The 15970-nt window shown below is 51.7% G+C and overlaps 7 protein-coding genes across 7 annotated transcripts; 5 read left to right on the top strand and 2 right to left on the bottom strand.

The window, feature by feature from the left end:
- Nucleotides 1–450: 450 nt before the first annotated feature.
- P170DRAFT_512354 (uncharacterized protein) lies at nucleotides 451–1644 on the top strand (the record flags this gene model as incomplete). Its single annotated transcript, XM_024854983.1, has 2 exons — nucleotides 451–739; nucleotides 851–1644. 2 exons carry the CDS (start codon nucleotides 451–453, stop codon nucleotides 1642–1644), a joined length of 1083 nt encoding a protein of 360 aa, XP_024701011.1.
- A 280-nt stretch (nucleotides 1645–1924) lies between these two features.
- dps1 (putative aspartyl-tRNA synthetase Dps1) lies at nucleotides 1925–3845 on the top strand. The gene is made up of 2 exons (XM_024847009.1): nucleotides 1925–2993; nucleotides 3059–3845. Exons 1-2 carry the CDS (start codon nucleotides 1998–2000, stop codon nucleotides 3734–3736), a joined length of 1674 nt encoding a protein of 557 aa, XP_024701010.1. The 5' UTR covers nucleotides 1925–1997; the 3' UTR covers nucleotides 3737–3845.
- Nucleotides 3846–3953: 108 nt separating this feature from the next.
- Nucleotides 3954–5479, top strand: P170DRAFT_414180 (SIP1 domain-containing protein; the record flags this gene model as incomplete). The annotated part of the gene is made up of 2 exons (XM_024847008.1): nucleotides 3954–4209; nucleotides 4387–5479. Coding segments are annotated over 2 exons (1349 nt in total), but the record flags the coding sequence as incomplete, so codon positions are not given.
- Nucleotides 5480–5765: 286 nt separating this feature from the next.
- Nucleotides 5766–7644, bottom strand: P170DRAFT_512351 (Gfo/Idh/MocA family protein; the record flags this gene model as incomplete). Its single annotated transcript, XM_024854982.1, has 2 exons — nucleotides 6868–7644; nucleotides 5766–6810 (listed from the first exon to the last, which is right to left on the bottom strand). Exons 1-2 carry the CDS (start codon nucleotides 7527–7529, stop codon nucleotides 5766–5768), a joined length of 1707 nt encoding a protein of 568 aa, XP_024701008.1. The 5' UTR covers nucleotides 7530–7644.
- Nucleotides 7645–8962: 1318 nt separating this feature from the next.
- On the top strand, nucleotides 8963–11116 carry P170DRAFT_414174 (MFS general substrate transporter; the record flags this gene model as incomplete). Its single annotated transcript, XM_024847007.1, has 9 exons — nucleotides 8963–9153; nucleotides 9205–9285; nucleotides 9336–9388; nucleotides 9450–9707; nucleotides 9763–10421; nucleotides 10473–10631; nucleotides 10681–10891; nucleotides 10949–11006; nucleotides 11075–11116. The coding sequence occupies exons 1-9, from the start codon at nucleotides 9058–9060 to the stop codon at nucleotides 11114–11116; spliced, it is 1617 nt and encodes a 538-aa protein (XP_024701007.1). The 5' UTR covers nucleotides 8963–9057.
- Nucleotides 11117–11575: 459 nt separating this feature from the next.
- P170DRAFT_389799 (Qc-SNARE protein) lies at nucleotides 11576–12934 on the top strand. Its single transcript, XM_024845880.1, has 2 exons — nucleotides 11576–12688; nucleotides 12742–12934. Exons 1-2 carry the CDS (start codon nucleotides 11622–11624, stop codon nucleotides 12791–12793), a joined length of 1119 nt encoding a protein of 372 aa, XP_024701006.1. The 5' UTR covers nucleotides 11576–11621; the 3' UTR covers nucleotides 12794–12934.
- P170DRAFT_389795 (ATP-dependent DNA helicase 2 subunit KU80) lies at nucleotides 12907–15733 on the bottom strand. Its single transcript, XM_024845879.1, has 11 exons — nucleotides 15567–15733; nucleotides 15457–15511; nucleotides 15344–15410; nucleotides 15227–15294; nucleotides 15004–15172; nucleotides 14887–14947; nucleotides 14297–14830; nucleotides 13860–14245; nucleotides 13585–13796; nucleotides 13063–13529; nucleotides 12907–12999 (listed from the first exon to the last, which is right to left on the bottom strand). The coding sequence occupies exons 1-11, from the start codon at nucleotides 15693–15695 to the stop codon at nucleotides 12982–12984; spliced, it is 2166 nt and encodes a 721-aa protein (XP_024701005.1). The 5' UTR covers nucleotides 15696–15733; the 3' UTR covers nucleotides 12907–12981.
- Between the last annotated feature and the right edge of the window lie 237 nt (nucleotides 15734–15970).

The following is a 15970-nucleotide window of genomic DNA, read 5'->3' as shown; positions in this document are numbered from 1 at the left end:
CTTGGGTGTTTGAAAAGAAAGAAAAAGAAAAAGCACATAGAGTGAAAGCCTATAAGTAGGATTACATCAGCAACGCGTTCGATAGAGAGGCGTCAGACGCGACGTCGGCGATCCTTGTGTTAGATTACTGCCCGTGCAGATGTTCGCACGTACTCGCATTCTCATTTGGCGGTCCCATGAGCAGGTATGCAGCTCTGTCCTACCCCAATATAATGTTCGAAAGATATCATCGAGACCAACATTCAACCCTCGGAAAACCGGTGAAATGAGCCGGGTTACCAACCAATCTAGCGAATCTCGAACGTCGATTCAGTACAAGTTTATTGAAGACGTCGAGGACCTTGACAGATACTGCCCCGGAGGATATCATCCGTTGAAGATTGGGGACCACTTAGATGACGGCCGATATCGACTGGTTGACAAACTTGGTCATGGAGGATACTCGACCATATGGCTAGCCCGCGACCTACGAGGGGCCAGATATGTGGCAGTGAAAGCCATGCCAGTCCTAGCACTCCCGAGGTGAGCCTTCTGGGTTCTCTTGGGAATTCGCCATCTGCCCCAGGAAGAGAAATCATCCCACCCCTTCTTGACGAATTCTGGTTGGCCGGTCCCAATGGGAAGCATAGATGTATCGTCACCGCACCCGCACAGATGAGCCTGTTTGATGCCAAAGAGGCTTCGATTTTCGGTCTTTTTCAGCCCAAGGTTGCGCAGTCGATTATCGCTCAGCTCATACGTGGGGTGGCTTTCCTCCACAGTGGAGACATTGTACATGGCGGCATGACGCTCTGATAAATGAACGAAGCGGAATTACCTAGCTGACCTTATTTCAAAGATCTTCATCTAGGTAACATTTTAGTCCAGTTTCCCAGATCGGTCGATCGGTTCTCCACACCAGAGCTGTACGAGCGATTCGGAGAGCCGGAGCCAGAAGCCGTGGTTCGGCTGGATGGCAAGCCATTGTCGGATGGTGTGCCTGCGCATGTATACCTTCCCGGCTGGTTTGGCGTCCGCAGCGATGAGATTGCTTTTGGAGAGGAGAAGATCATTCTGAGCGACTTTGGGGAATCTTTTAATCCGCATGAAACGCCCAGGTTCTCTTCGAAGACACACTCTCTCCTCCAGCCACCTGAAGCCAGATTCTCTGACGAGCCGCTCTCCTTTGCCTCGGACATCTGGACCTTGGCCTGTACTATCTGGGAAATCGTTGGTCAGCGACCTTTGTTTCACGCTTTTCGCCCAACTGCAGACCGTGTCACCGCAGAGCAGGTCGAAGTCATTGGCATATTACCCCCTGAATGGTGGGGGAAGTGGGACAGAAGGCTAGAGTGGTTCAACGAAGAAGGAGAACTTGACGTGGATCCAGAGACGTCCAGGGGCCCCGATGGTGTGCGTAGGACCTGGGACCAAAGATTTGGCTACTGCATACAGGAACCTCGGGCCGAGGCGGGCCTGGAGACTGTGACAGAGGAAAAGAGGAGAGCACTCGAGGAAATGCTTAGGTCAATGTTGGTGTTCCGGCCAAAGGAAAGAGCCACGGCACAGCAGGTCTTGCACTCAGAATGGATGAAAGAATGGGGACAACCAGCTCTGGAAGAGAGCTGGAATGCATCTACTAGTTCTGTAATGGAGGGGGATTGAAAGACTCTGAAACAAACATGGAATGTGGCAATATAATTAAGTTATGCCTTAAAAACCACAAATTTTCTCTCCATATTGGTTCACTAGAATTGTATAGTTAAAAGTTATACTCCGGAGAGAACCAATGAGCGTTTGCCGCTAATCCATTCTAAGACGGTTGCGGCCCTAGGCATCCACCAGCGCTAGTCAGGTGACGGCCACCCCTCTTAGGGCTTAGGGCTGGGCAGCGTCCGGCGGGGAATCAATCGGTGACTCGAAAGTTGGAGCTCTTCTTCGTCATCCGGTGCTTGTTGTCGCTTTTATACTTCCCCCCTCTCGATCGACTTTGTCCCCACTTTCTAAGCCCTACAGCCATGGCGGACTCCGAATTGCCCACTCGCCCTAAGCCTGAGCAGACTCAGGATGCCGCTGCCCCCGCCGAGGAGGGTGGTGACGGCAAGATGAGCAAGAGTGCGCTGAAGAAGGCCGCGAAGGACAAGGCCAAGGCTGAGAAGGCTGCTGCTCGTGCTGCCCAGGAGAAGGCTCAGGCCGCCGCCGCCGATGCCAACGACACTGCGAAGGATTTGTACGGCAAGATCCCCGAGTCGGAAGACGTGCTGCCCTCGACGCGCTTCACCGAGATCACCGACGACCACTACGAGAAGGAGATCACCGTCGTGGCCCGTGTGGATAATGCCCGTGTGCAGAGTGCCAAGCTGGCATTCTTGATGCTGAGACAGCAGGGTCTGAAGGTACAGGCTGTCATTGCCGCCGCAGAGCCCATCTCCCGCCAGATGGTGAAGTACACCGGCGGTTTGAACGTCAACTCCATCGTCCAGGTCACCGGTATCGTCAAGAAGCCCGAGATTCCGATCAACTCCGCCTCCCTCAGCAACCTTGAAATCCACATCCGCAAAGTCTACACGATCGCCGAAGCGCAACAACAGCTGCCCATGCAGGTCAAGGATGCCGAGCGTCCGCCCCCGGAGACCACCGAGGAGGGTAACCTGGTTGATGCCGATGGAGCTCCCATCGTGACGCTCAAGACCCGTCTTGACAACCGTGTCATTGACCTACAAACGGAGACCAGCCAGGCGATCACCTGGATCTCCAGCGGAGTCGCGCAGCTGTTCTCGGAGTACATGCTTAAGAGTGGTTCGAGGTGGATCTTCACGCCCAAGCTGGTGGGTGCCGCCACCGAGGGTGGCAGCGGCGTGTTCGAGGTCAAGTACTTCAAGCGAAACGCCTATCTGGCGCAGAGCCCTCAGCTCTACAAGCAGATGTGTATTGCCGGTGACATGGAGAACGTCTTCGAAATCGCCCCCGTCTTCCGTGCTGAGGACAGCAACACCCACAGGCATTTGACTGAGGTACGGGGTCCCATTCTCCTGGAAGGCTTTTTGTTCGGTTTGTATGTATACTGACAATTCTCCAGTTCGCCGGTCTCGATTTCGAGAAGACTTTCAACGGCCACTACCACGAGGTGCTCGAATTCGCCGAGGACCTTCTCGTGTTCATCCTCACCCAGCTCAAGGAGCGATACAAGGACCAGATCGCCACTATCCAGAAGTCGTACCCCAAGGCTGGTGACTTCAAGCTTCCCAAGGACGGCAAGGCGTTGCGTCTGAACTACATGGACGGAGTTGCTCTGCTGAAGGAGGCTGGTGTCGATGTTTCCGAGCAGGAGCGGTTCGAGAACGATTTCACCACGGCGATGGAGAAGCAGCTGGGCCAGATCATCCGCGAGAAGTACGACACCGACTTCTACGTTCTGGACAAATTCCCCATGGCCGTGCGACCCTTCTACACCAAGGCGTGCCCCAAGGACCCCAAGTTCTCCAACTCGTATGACTTCTTCATGCGTGGCGAGGAGATCATGTCGGGTGCCCAGCGTATCCACGACATCAAGGAGCTGGAGGCCTCCATGATCGCCAAGGGTCTCAACCCCCACCAGGAGGGCTTCGAGGACTACCTGAATGCTTTCCGCCAAGGGTGCCCTCCCCACGCCGGTGGTGGTCTGGGACTGAACCGCATTGTCATGTTCTTCCTGGGATTGCCGAACGTGCGGTTGACGTCGCTGTTCCCTCGTGACCCTCAGCGTTTGCGCCCTTAGATTTGTAGAATTGAAAGAGAGAAGGGGGCAGGGCGGAGCCTGTGCCAGAAGGAGAAAGTAAAATATATTCACGAAGAGCACTACTGCAATATATCACAATTTTCTAGTTCGCCTTTCCATTGATGCCAAGCCAGTAGATAAAGCGGGTGGCCCAAGCTCCCGAGTGAAAATCATCCGCCGCAAACCAACGCGTTCTCTTCCTCTTTCTTGTCTCCCCCCATGTCCAGCATGCCCGACAAGCGAAAACCGACCGGTTCGGTATCTGGCTCGTCGCCGTATGCAAAGCGTTCCCGCTCCTCTTATGCCGACGAGGGCGAGGGCGACATGCCACCCGCCGTGACTCCGTACGAGCGCCCGCGCAACCACCCAGTATACGGGCAGAAGAGCGCTTTTCCAGGCCTCGATACCGCCGGAGATGATGAACTATTCTACGGTCCCGCAGAAGATGGCATGGAGTATCTTCGCATGGTTCGGTAAGTTTGTTTTCCTCTGTCTTTGCCCGTGGCGCTTGCCAGTCCGGCATTTCTTTTTCCCGCTTGCTAAATGCCTGCGCGTCCCTTCGTTTTGATCCCTTTTTAGCCCGCGATGAAACGAGATCATATATATTGGATCTGAAGCTGATGGTCGGTGCCTCGGCGTTGCGAGCGTAGATCCGAAGCCAACTCCTTGCCTTTTCTCTTTACCGCCCCTCAGGCTGAAGAATCGACGGTCGAACCAACGGTAACGAACGACGAAACCGAAGAACCTAAGGAGAACGCGGAAGTAGTGGAGAAAAAAGAAACTGTCGTCGAAGGTGTTTACGCTGATGGCGTCTATGCCGCATCCGCAGCGATCACGACGGGCGCGACAGGTCGCTCAGATATTGCCCAGACGACCTACTCGGATGCGCAGGCCACCTATTACAACCTCCTTCACCATCGGTTCCTACTCCTTCGGTCAATATTAAAATGCTCGCCCCCGTCGACCGCCATCGCCGCGTTGGATGATTCTCACCCTATCAGTCTGCCGCGACACTCGAAGACCGCGTGCAAGGAATGGCGACGACTGCTGCTTGCAGTAGACCCGCAGACGGTGCAATTGGCGTGCATGGATATGGACAGTGTCCTAGGGGTGCTGGGGATCATGGCGCGTCTGATGTCGGAAAACGTACGAAGCGGCGATGCGGAGCGCATCCGGCGGATCGGGGCATGGGCCTGGGGTTTGCTGAGCAAATGTCGAGATGTCGGACAGCTGGGGACCGAGGAAGTGGGCGAGATTCGCGAACTGGGAAAGCGCGCCGTGAAGATTTTGCGGAAGATGAAGGAGGAGGACGAGAAGAACAATCAATCCCTTGCTGAGGGTGGAGACGCATCCGACAAAGAGTCCGACGAGGATGAGCAAGCGGACGATCAAGGTCACGCAGAAGGACCTGAGAACCAGCCCAACGCTGCTAGCGATCCTGCGGAGGCTCCTGATCAAGACATGCTCGATGCGGAGAAAGAGCCATCTACGGACAAACTAGAACAGGCGAAAGCCCGGCTTCAAGCGAAGATTCAAAGCGACGAGAACGAACCGCAGACGAATGAACCCGAGGCCCCAGAACCAGAACCAAGCGCCGAAGATCTTGCCGTCGAAGCATCCATGCAGACTCGCGCCATGCTGGACATGATCATCACCGTGATAGGCGAATACTACGGACAGCGAGATCTGCTGGAGGCACGGGAGCTATGGACGGGGCCACCGGAGGAAGATTTGGTTGCATAGTTGTCACATAATAGGAAGCCTCTTGTCTGTCTGCCTTGGAGCTCACGAGGCTTGACTAGCTGATATAATGATACCCATTTGAAATAATAATCATGAAGTTGCCTGGCGTATTTAAGCTTCCAGAATATGGCGCAAAAGACAGCAAAGCGACAACTGGCAGTTCAAAAACCACTCCTTGGAGACCCATCCAGGACTGACAGTTCATATGAAGACCCAGATATCGGTGCCTGACAATCCTCTTTCTGCCTGGAGATCTCTTGCGTCATTGTTTGGGGAGCCTTAAAGTTCAAAAGTTCCCCAGTCCCATTCCCTTAAGCTTAGTCTCCACCTCTCTGGCCCACCACTCCTCCCACTTCAAGGCCGTTCCTCCTATCCTCGCCTCCTCCACCCAAAAGACTGCAAGATGGCTCCTCAGAAGTTCTTCCACGGTACAGTTCAAGAAAGTCCTCTGGGCTTCCGAAACGCCCATATCGCCGCGCTTCACCTTGGCCACCGCTCTTACAAATGACAACGCAAGACCGTCATCGCCCCCATCGTGACCACCTTTGGCAGAGGGAATATTATACACCACTTCGGAGCCAGAGCAAAAGTCGCTCACACGGATAGTGGCTGCATCGTAAACAATCTCCCCCGTGGTGCCTGATATACGTCCACGACGCCTGCTGATAGCGTCTGTGAGAGCGACCATATGGAACTGGGCGATTTTCGCAGGGCGGTACTGGGGCTCAGTGCCTAGGTTGCCTGTGTAACACTGCTGCTTCAATAACAAAGAAGATCTTTTGGACCCACTCTTCTGTTTTTGAGGGAATGGCAGAAGTTCATCCTCCCACTCTATAGTGACCATTTGATCATCACACACATCGTTGTCGGATTCCCAGACACAGCGCCCATACCAGTTTCTCCGGCTCACCTGAGATGCTGGTGTTTCATCATCATAGTCCTCACCTAGAACTTCCAATAAGCGCTTCGCCGCAGAAGGGAGTCCCTGCTTCCGAAACACATCCTCGATATCAGGAACTATTGCATTGACAGGACGGTCACGGTTGCCTGCCCTAAGGTGTTGATGCAAATAGAGCGATTTGGCACTGTATTGACAAGTTGTCTCCACAGGACAGCTTAAGCAGTTGGTGGCTGGACCGGCACCGGAGGGCTTATTGGCTTGCCTGAAGAAGTGCAGGCGCCCTGAAGAAGTCACCTTGGAAGGGAGATGAGGCGGTTCGGGGCTGGATGTAGAAGCCGGCGAACAGAGAAGCCAGAAAAGAAAATCGATGTCGTGGCATGACTTTGTGAGGAGCGAAGGTGCGCTGGTGGATTCTCTGCGCCAAGGACCTCTGGATATGATCAGCAACTGTCGCGATAATTTGCAGTCTAATTTGCGCGGCACATACCGCACGTAACAATGTTCGAAGTGCTTCCAGCCAACTGCTTCAGTATGTTCAACACTGATAACATCACCAACTGCTCGATCCTCACGAACAAGCTTCCGTAACATAACCTGAGGGAGGCTATGCCGCAAAACCAAGCCAGCAGCAAAGATTGCTTCAGTCTGCAACGTCTCCCATGATTTCAAGAGTGTCCCATAAATACAAAGAAGGTCAGTCAGCCGCGTTGCTAGGGGCTTCTCACACAGAATATGTAGCCCCAGTGGCGCCACGGCCTGGACAACTGTCGCATGAAGTTCATCCAATAGGCATACAAATACTGCATCAATCCCTGGGTCCGTCACTGTCCCTGTCGTGCGTTCCAGCTCTCTTCGATTGACTTCATAGCTGATGAAATCCTCCCAGCTAGTGAAAGCCTGGCCTTCAAGCGGCTTACCTGTCCCCCAGATAAACCTTTCGCCGAATGCTCGCCTCTTGAATTCAGATGGCTCAGCTACTGCGGCAATAATGCCTTCGCCAGAACTGTGAATTGGCTCAGCATAAGAATAGCCACGGTATCCTGCGCCTATTATGAGGATTCGAGGTTTTGCCCCCAAGTGGCAGCTCTTCTGGGATGAGGTAGGTACGGCTGTAGGGCCCTTGGGTCTTGTGTGCCGAAACAACTGCATTATTGCAAACTGGTCTATAAAATGGCAATGGAATGACAATGAAATGAAAAGGTCTGGGGGTCTTGGGGATTGAGACTGCAGGGAGATGATAGATTTTGAACTCGTTGGAAGCCGCCATTTATTAGAAACTTGCGGTCCTCGGCTTACTACCTCTGGCCTGCATATTCCGAATTTTCCTTTCCGATTTTACTATGCAGGCATTCGCAATAGTCTAGAGAGCCATCAGTCCGTATTGGAATTACGGCTTCCTATGGAATCATTCTGGCTACCACAGAAATCTGGTGTTTAGTACCGTATAAACAACAAAGTACGGTCGAGTTCAGAACATATTGGATATGCCATTTCCACGCCAGTGAGTCGGGGAATTCGGAGAATGCCGGCCAGAGCGAACCTGTTTCTGGGCCAAGTATACAATTGGTTTAGCCTGATGCTCATCTGGTTCTAGGCTCTGGCTATGAGGTATATTTCTCCAATTAGAATTGAGGCCATGACTCGTTAAACCTCGGAACTGGCGTGCTAATTGCGCTACGGGCTTTGCTGCTTCTCTTCAACAATCAGTTGGTTTCTACTTATATGAATAGTTGTAACAAAAGTCCATGATCAAAAGGTTCACCGTGCTTTTTCATGAACTGATCTGTAAAAAGCTTCCTTGATTAGCTTTGAATTGATGAAAATCTTCCGCGAGACTTTTGCACTGGCTGTCCATGATGGGAGGCGGTTGATATGAGCAAACAAATGGCAAACAAGAAATTGTCTAGCCTTGTGAGTTGTCGCGAATAAGATACCGGTAGGGACTACAGGGCCGCAAACGACATCTACTGGCCAATAACTTTCGAAAAAAGCTGGCCGTTATGCAAGGGAATAGGATACAACTTCATTCCTATGTTGTAGTATTAATTTTTGCCATTGCAATTTCCCCACTTGACCAAGCTTTACTTTATGAGCTTGTCCCTCCATTACCGTTTTCAACTGCCGGTTTGGTTTTGATCTCCTCTTAGATCTGGGTGCTAAGAGGGGACTGTGGAGGCTTAGAGAATGTAGAGTCAGCGGGGAAGTGGGATCGCTTTCAGCCTTTGTTTGTGTTACCCCTGCATATGTTACATGATAACGTTTTAAATGTAACCTCAATTGCGAAGTACAAACTCCGGGGTAAGACCTGTTCGATTCCAGGAAAGCAGAGGTTCGCAGCGGGAAGTGGGGCCGCTTTCAGCCTTTCCGATAGAGTGTTATTCTTAACCAGTGATCTTCCGATTTACTTCAATGACCCCTGTATATACTACGCAGTATGTACCATTTTTCTTAGATGTAACCTCGATTACGGAGTACAGAACTCCGTGGTAAGCCTTGCTGGATTCCAGGAAGGAAGAGGACACCGGTCTGCCGACAGATTCAGCAAGTGATTATCACGCCCCTGACCTCGTGCTCACAGATCCATTTCTTGTATATGTGTCTCTCTCAAGAACCTCTATTCTATCAAGTGCCTCATAATTTCGCTAGTTACAACTTGGAAATCCGAGACTGAATCATCATGCAGAGGCCTACTGAGCAAAAGTCTCTAGAACAAGAGCCCCTAGATGGGAATCTGCCGGAGGGTGAAGAAGAACGGCATATCCGTGGAATTCAAGTAAGTGTGTTTAGATTGAGATTGACATTGAGATGTTACTGACAGCTGTAGTGGTTTCTTTTGGTTGCTAGCACGTTGACAGGCAGCTTCGTCTATGCTCTGGATAATACCATCGTGGCTAATATTGCACCGGTTTGTTAGTTCTCAATTGCTGCAAGAAGGAAACTCTGACCAACGTGAAGGCTATCGTTAATCATTTTGATGCGGTCGAGAATTTGCCGTGGTTATCAGTTGGGTGAGTTTCAATACGAAAGGCTTTATTGACGACCACCTCTAACAATACCCCGGGAAAATAGGTTTATGATCGGTGGAGTGGCAATGGTTCTGATTTACGGCAAGCTATACACCCTATTTAACTCGAAATGGCTGTATATCACGTCTACTGTGATCTTCATGGCTGCTTCTGCACTCTGTGGCGCCGCTCCTTCCATAAACGCTGAGATCGTTGGACGCGTTTTCGCAGGCGCAGGAGGAAATGGAATGTACTTCGGCATTCTAGAACTTCTATCAACGAATACCACGAGCCGTGAGCGTCCGCAATACTTGAGTTTGACGTGAGTGAGAGCCCTCTACGTGAACTTGACGACAGACGTGTTGACAAAGACACAGAGGCCTGGTTTGGGGTTTAGGAACCGTCCTTGGCCCCGTCGTTGGGGGTGGATTTGAAAAGTATACCTGGCGCTGGGCATTCTATATTAATCTACTGTTCGGCGCCATTCTAATACCGACCTATCTTTTCGTGATTCCGTCCAAAGATCCAGCACCTGAAGTATCCTATCGACAAAAGCTTTCCAGTTTTGATTGGGTTGGTAGCTTACTGAACGTTGCTGCATTTGCAACCCTAGTGATGGCAATTAATTTTGGCGGCACTCTATATGCCTGGAATAGTGGCCAGATCATTGCTTTGTTCATAGTGTCAGGGACGCTTTGGATCTTATTTGGCATCCAGCAAGGTTTTACTATTGCTACCTCCCTGCAGGGTCGGTTACTGCCAATGCATCTTTTTAGGCAGAAGGAACCGACCCTACTATTCTTTGCTTGTGCTGCAGTAGGAATGGTGACATATCCAACTGTGTACTACATACCCATCTACTTCCAGTTCACTCGGGGCGATGATGCAATCCAATCTGCCGTCAGGTTGCTTCCCTTTATCTTTATATTGATTGTGGCCATTCAGTCAAATGGCGCCTTAATGTCTCGCTTTGGTTATTATAAGCCATGGTATTTACTCGGAAGCATAGCAGCCCTGGTTCCAGCAATTCTGATAGGTAAGGTGATAACTGTTCTTTATGTCTCTGTCAAAGCTAATCAAAACATAGCTACTATTATCCAAGTCCACACAAGACCGGCCATTCTCTACGGACTTGAAATTGTGATTGGATTAGGCGCCGGTTCATACACCCAGGCAGCCTTTGCTGTGATCCAGGCCGTCATAGCCCCCTCCGAAGCTGCCGATGGTCTTACTCTGATGCTGCTAGGTTCGTCCACTTCAGTACTTGTTTCGGAAAATCTCTTACAATAAACCAGCTCAACTCCTTGGAATGACCCTTGGACTATCCATCACCGGCGCAATTTTCGTTAATGTCGCCCAAAATGGTCTTTTCAAGTTGCTTCCCAACCTACCCCGGGAGCAGGTTTCTCAAGTTGTCTCGGGAACCAGCAGTGCACTACTAAACAAACTTCCAGAGGCTGTTCGAGAACGAGCGTTGGATATAATTGTGCACGCTTGGCGCTATCTGTAAGCGGGGTTCTTCGCTCGTCCTTTCTTGTGGTACATATAAACTAATATCTTAAGGTTTGCTTGTGTGAGTTTTGGGGCTGGAGTCAGCCTGCTTTGCGCAGTCTTTATGGCAGTGAGTTTTTCTTTTTCTTTTTTTTTTTTTTTTCAGAAATCTGCGAAGGCAAAACTAACTTTTTATAGAATAACCGTGCCAACATGGTGTCTGCTGCAGGCGGGGCTTGACTTAGTCGACTTTTGTACCTTGTGCACCGCACGGTATATCTTGCAAATTGCATTATCGATAGGCTGATGCCTCTGAATGCTCTTGTCGTGAAAAACAGCGTTCTTCACGCAATTGCTTTAGTCTCAGAAGCATTGCTGGCCGATATTTGGAGGCGAGGCCATATAAAGCATGGACATAGTTGTGACAAATACAAACTTATTTAGAGTAATGGTTAGCGTAGACAGGAGTATTCTTCGTAGTAGTAATATGGCAAAAAAAGGATCCTAAGATCTTAGATGTTTTTCTTGTTCTTTCTTATATTTACATATTAAATACTTATATTAAATCCATTATTCATCTCCCATAGAGATGGTAGCCTTGTAACTATACTTCTGGCTTATCTTATCAGCATCAGTTGAGGCGGTCACGTTTCGCCCTGCTGTCACCCCGGCATCTGATCATCTCTAACATAACAAACCCCCCAATTCATCATCCTTCCTCTTCCATCTCTCACATCCCCTCTCCATGGCTCCGACTCTCGAAATATCCATCCCCAACACCAGCATCTCGCCCACCTCCCCCCCTTACACCCTCTACAACATCACCCTCCGCCTCCCTCTCCGCTCCTTCACCGTCTCCAAGCGCTACTCCGACTTCACCACCTTCCACACCACCCTAACCAACCAAACCAACGCCGCCCCTCCGGCCCCCCTCCCCGCTAAATCCTGGTTCTCCAACACCGTCAAGAACGCCTCCCTGCGCGAAGACCGCCGCATCGCACTCGAAACCTACCTCCGCGCCATCAACGACTCCGACGACTCGCGATGGCGCACCTCCCCCGCCTGGCGCGCCTTCCTGAACCTCCCCACCGCCGCCACCACCGGCGGGAACAATAACAACGGCCCGGGCGGAGGCAAATCCATGACATCCGCGCGGCTCCATGCCGCGATCACAGAGCCCGGCGCCGCCGGCGGAGCGGCGATCACGGACCCCACGCTCTGGCTGGACTGCTACCGCGACATGAAGGGGCATCTGCACGACGCGCGACTGCACCTGACGCGACGGGACCAGGAGACGACGCCGCAGAAGCAGCATGAGAGTTCGGCGCGGGCGAAGAGCTCGCTGGTGCGTGCGGGCTCGCTGATCGTGGCGCTGGAAGAGGGGTTGAAGAATCTCGGGAGTTCCGCGGAGGGAGGGCTCGGTGATGGGGAGGTCCGCAGGCGGAAGGATCTCCTGGTGAATGCGCGCAAGGAGCGCGATGGCCTGGAGGATCTGTTGAATGCCATGGCGGCGAAGAGTCGGGTGGATCATGCGGTGGCGTCGATTCAGGATAAGGAGGCGCTGGTGGGCGGCAGTGCAGGGAAGAAGCCGGCGCGGTCGGGCCGGGTGCTGGGCAAGGAGACGGAGAGGACGAGGGAGTTGGATAATCAGGGGGTGCTGCAGTTGCAGAAGCAGACGATGGAGGACCAGGATCTGAGTATCGAGGAGTTGAGGAAGATTGTGAATCGGCAGAAGGAGCTGGGGGTTTCGATCAATGCCGAGCTGGAGTACCAGAATGAGCTGCTGAAGTTGGCGGACGAGGATGCAGATAGGTATGTTGGTGTGCTGGCTATGTTTGTCTTGCGATTACTGACGTGTGGAATAGGTTACAGCGCAAGGTGGAAATTGGGAAGAAGAGGATTGGAAAGATCTCCTAGGCTGGAGATGGTGCTTCTTTTCTCTTTTGTTGTTATATGTGCATGGTTACTGTTTTATAGTTTCTTTATATCTATCCAGCGAGACGACCAAATTAGCATAGACGGCCTATTTTACGCCACGGTAATATTATTCATATTGGTATTTAGTCATTAATGATCTCTGCTAGAACCGGCTATCTTGAAAGAATTCACTTGGCAGACATGAACTAGATGGCCCGTTAGCATTGATCGACTTTTTCTGATCGGTTATCTGATCGGTTAGAACTCACCTCTTTAGCTTCTTCCACCGTCACCTTCGACTGCTCGGACTGTTCCTGGTCGATCAAACCCAGCTTGCTTCTTCGAATGAGCCACCACAGTTCCCGCCGATCACCACCCAGCTCCTCCTTCAACAGCTTCTCTTTCAACTGGACCAAGAAATCGTTGTACAGCGTCGGCTCATCGTACATGATCAGCTCTTCTCGCATGACCCCCAGTTCCTCGTTGACTCGATCGTAGTTCGCGTCACCGAGACTGTGACGGATGTGATCCTCGATGATGGCACCCATCTGCTTGACAGCGTCCTGGACAATTTCGATGTTCTCGGGCTCGACCAGGGTCTGTTTGAACTCCGGGATGGCATTTTTAGGCGAGATCTTGGCCCGTTTCTCTTGCTGGAGGAGGAAGTCGACGTCGAGTCCTGAAAGAGGTTTTTCTGTTTCCCGGGTCCGTTTGCGACCCTTGGTTTTGGGTGGTACTGGAGTTGGGTTAGTGATGGGATGGTATGGCTGGGTATCAAAGGATAAACGAACCTTTCTTGACGTCTGCTTCTGCGATGAGCTTGTCGAGGTATTTCCGGGACTTTTCGACGAGGTCCTCTGCAGGTTGTGAGAATTTGAGGAGGACGTTGGAGGGGGGAGGAATTGGTTCGTTGGGATGGATGGCTCGAGAACGAATCGCGGCTGCGGTTCGATGGAGCAGTGGTGAGAATGAGTCTTCAATTGGGACGGTTTCGACAGGATTCCTGTTCCTTTAGTTAGTGGGAGATCAAATGGAGACGCGAATCAACGTTGGGGTGATGTCTTACCCATCATCATCCGTATCGACCATTTCCATACTGTTCACGTATTTGTCCATGGCGTCTTGTAGGTCATCGCTGGGAAGATTCCGATGCTGGGTTATCACTTTTCCAGAGACCGTGATGACTCTATCCAACGGGGGGAAGCGGTATGTGCGAACATCTTCGGCAAATGGCAATTGGGCCTCCATAAGGCATTCGTAGTCCGGTTCGATGGAGGGCGCAAGCAGGACAACATTCGGCGGCTTGTTTTCCTTCGTCACGAAGCGAGCGACGGCATAGCAGTCCAACTCAAAAAGGGCATGGATGAAGGATGAAAGGGCGAGGGCTGCCTTGTCGTTGGCACGCTGGGCGATGATGATGTTTGTCGTGGACATGTGCATGTAGCGATCATACTGCGATTCAACGTTAGCCCGGAGCCGAGTGGATTAGACGGATGAGCGCACTTTATCAGTTTGAATGAAGCCGATCAATTCCAATCCAGCAAAGGTTTCGAGAGTCGTGATGTTCTCGTCGGTCTCGTCGATGTGGACTGCTGTTCGACCATACTCGTAGCCCTTGGCTAATTGATCCCGCTCCACGTCAATCTTCCCACCAGGTGCGCTCTCGTCGTCGATTTGATACGTTCTTAGAAGTCGCACGGGTGTGAGATTGTTGGGATCCGCGGACTGGCTGTCTTTCGGGGCGTCCAAAGTAGCAGATGATTCGGGCTTCTCCTGTTCGGTCCCATCTGAGCCGAGAACAAACTGACTGGCCGACGGTGGCTTGGCCACGTGGGTTCTGAAGTAACGTTCCACAGGGATGCGAACTGCCGTGTCATATTCCTCGGAGTTCCCTAGTTGAAGAAACCCTTTGAAGGATGCAGTCACCCGGACTTGTTTCACTCTGGGAATCTCCAGCTCCGAGACCGCTTGTTCTAAGGTCCCGTAGACTCCATCGCAATCTTCGACCAAACTCCGCAGGAGAGTCTCATTTTCAGCCTAGAGAAGCCAGTTAGCTTTGTGCTGTAGTTCGTCTGATACAGACAAGAAGTTACCTTTCGAGGGTCTTTGTCCTCTTCTTTCACTCCGTACTCAGGATCATCGAAGTCGGCTCCCCTGTCAAAGATTAGCGGCTTGGTTTGATATACCCGACGAGGAAACGGCAGACGAACAGAACAACGAGCTCAATATTATCCTCCTTGATCTTTTTCATGATTTCATCGAGGTTCTCGCTGCTCATCCGCCCCTGGCCGTTCGTCACCAGGACGATCTTGCGCTTGTATTTCAGTTTTTTGCAGTAGGTGATGATCATTTGAACGGCCAAGACAATTGCGGAAATAGCTGTAAGCTGTTAGGAGATAATCAGGAGAGACACGGGAAAGGTCAGAACACTACCATCTCCCCTGTCTGTATTACTGGTCTTGATGTCTTCACCCAACTGCCGTAGATCAGGCATGAGAAACCTGCAGGCCCCGTCAGTTCGAATCCATTCCCAAGACACGGTAGAAATACTGTTTGATCTCTGAAAACACCGAAATGTTCGAAAAGTACGCTTCATCTCCGAGCTCGTTGTCCGTTCCTACCCACGTTAGTATGAGAGACGGAAACCAAGCCGGGAGTCTCACCATCTGTCCTGAGACCGATCACGCCAACTGTGGCTGTTTTGCGCCCGGTAGCCACCTAGTATACATATCAGTACAGAATCGAGCGATAATATGTCCCACCAAGACCTCACCGTTCCTGTGATGCGCTCCCAGACATACTGCATCGACCATTCGAGGTCGGTGACGGAGCGGCCATGACGACGCTCGCCCATGGACCTCCCCACATCCACAATGTACACGGTGGCCTCCTTTTCCGACATGATGTGTAGATGCAACTGTGGAAGCAAATGGGGCCGGGAGACGGTTGTGAGAAATAGGGAGAGCCGGCATCAGGCCTCCATCGGAGTCGCGAAGGCAGATGCGCGATATTTCCTGTTTGGGACTAGTGCTGCACGCGAAGGCACATGACATCATTGCGTGCACGGTGCGTGCATTTACCACCGCCCGGCAGAACTACGTGGCATTAAGAGTCTCATGGCAGGAGGTGCGTGGCAAAGTATCCGGATCTGCCCACCTCCGCATTGTCAGATAATCG

This window comes from Aspergillus steynii, assembly GCF_002849105.1.
Source record: "Aspergillus steynii IBT 23096 chromosome Unknown P170scaffold_7, whole genome shotgun sequence".
Lineage (NCBI taxonomy): Eukaryota > Fungi > Ascomycota > Eurotiomycetes > Eurotiales > Aspergillaceae > Aspergillus > Aspergillus steynii.
Note: the sequence above shows the minus strand (reverse complement) of the source record. Positions and strands in the feature narration are given on the sequence as shown.

Coding starts and splice junctions, on each gene's coding strand:
- dps1 (XM_024847009.1), top strand. CDS start 1,998: ATGGCGGACTCCGAATTGCCCACTCGCCCTAAGCCTGAGCAGACTCAG. Junction 2,994..3,058: donor CCCACAGGCATTTGACTGAG/GTACGGGGTCCC, acceptor ACAATTCTCCAG/TTCGCCGGTCTCGATTTCGA.
- P170DRAFT_389795 (XM_024845879.1), bottom strand. CDS start 15,695: ATGTCGGAAAAGGAGGCCACCGTGTACATTGTGGATGTGGGGAGGTCC. Junction 15,411..15,456: donor GATCGGTCTCAGGACAGATG/GTGAGACTCCCG, acceptor TAACGTGGGTAG/GAACGGACAACGAGCTCGGA. Junction 14,831..14,886: donor AGGACAAAGACCCTCGAAAG/GTAACTTCTTGT, acceptor TGGCTTCTCTAG/GCTGAAAATGAGACTCTCCT.
- P170DRAFT_389799 (XM_024845880.1), top strand. CDS start 11,622: ATGGCTCCGACTCTCGAAATATCCATCCCCAACACCAGCATCTCGCCC. Junction 12,689..12,741: donor GCGGACGAGGATGCAGATAG/GTATGTTGGTGT, acceptor CGTGTGGAATAG/GTTACAGCGCAAGGTGGAAA.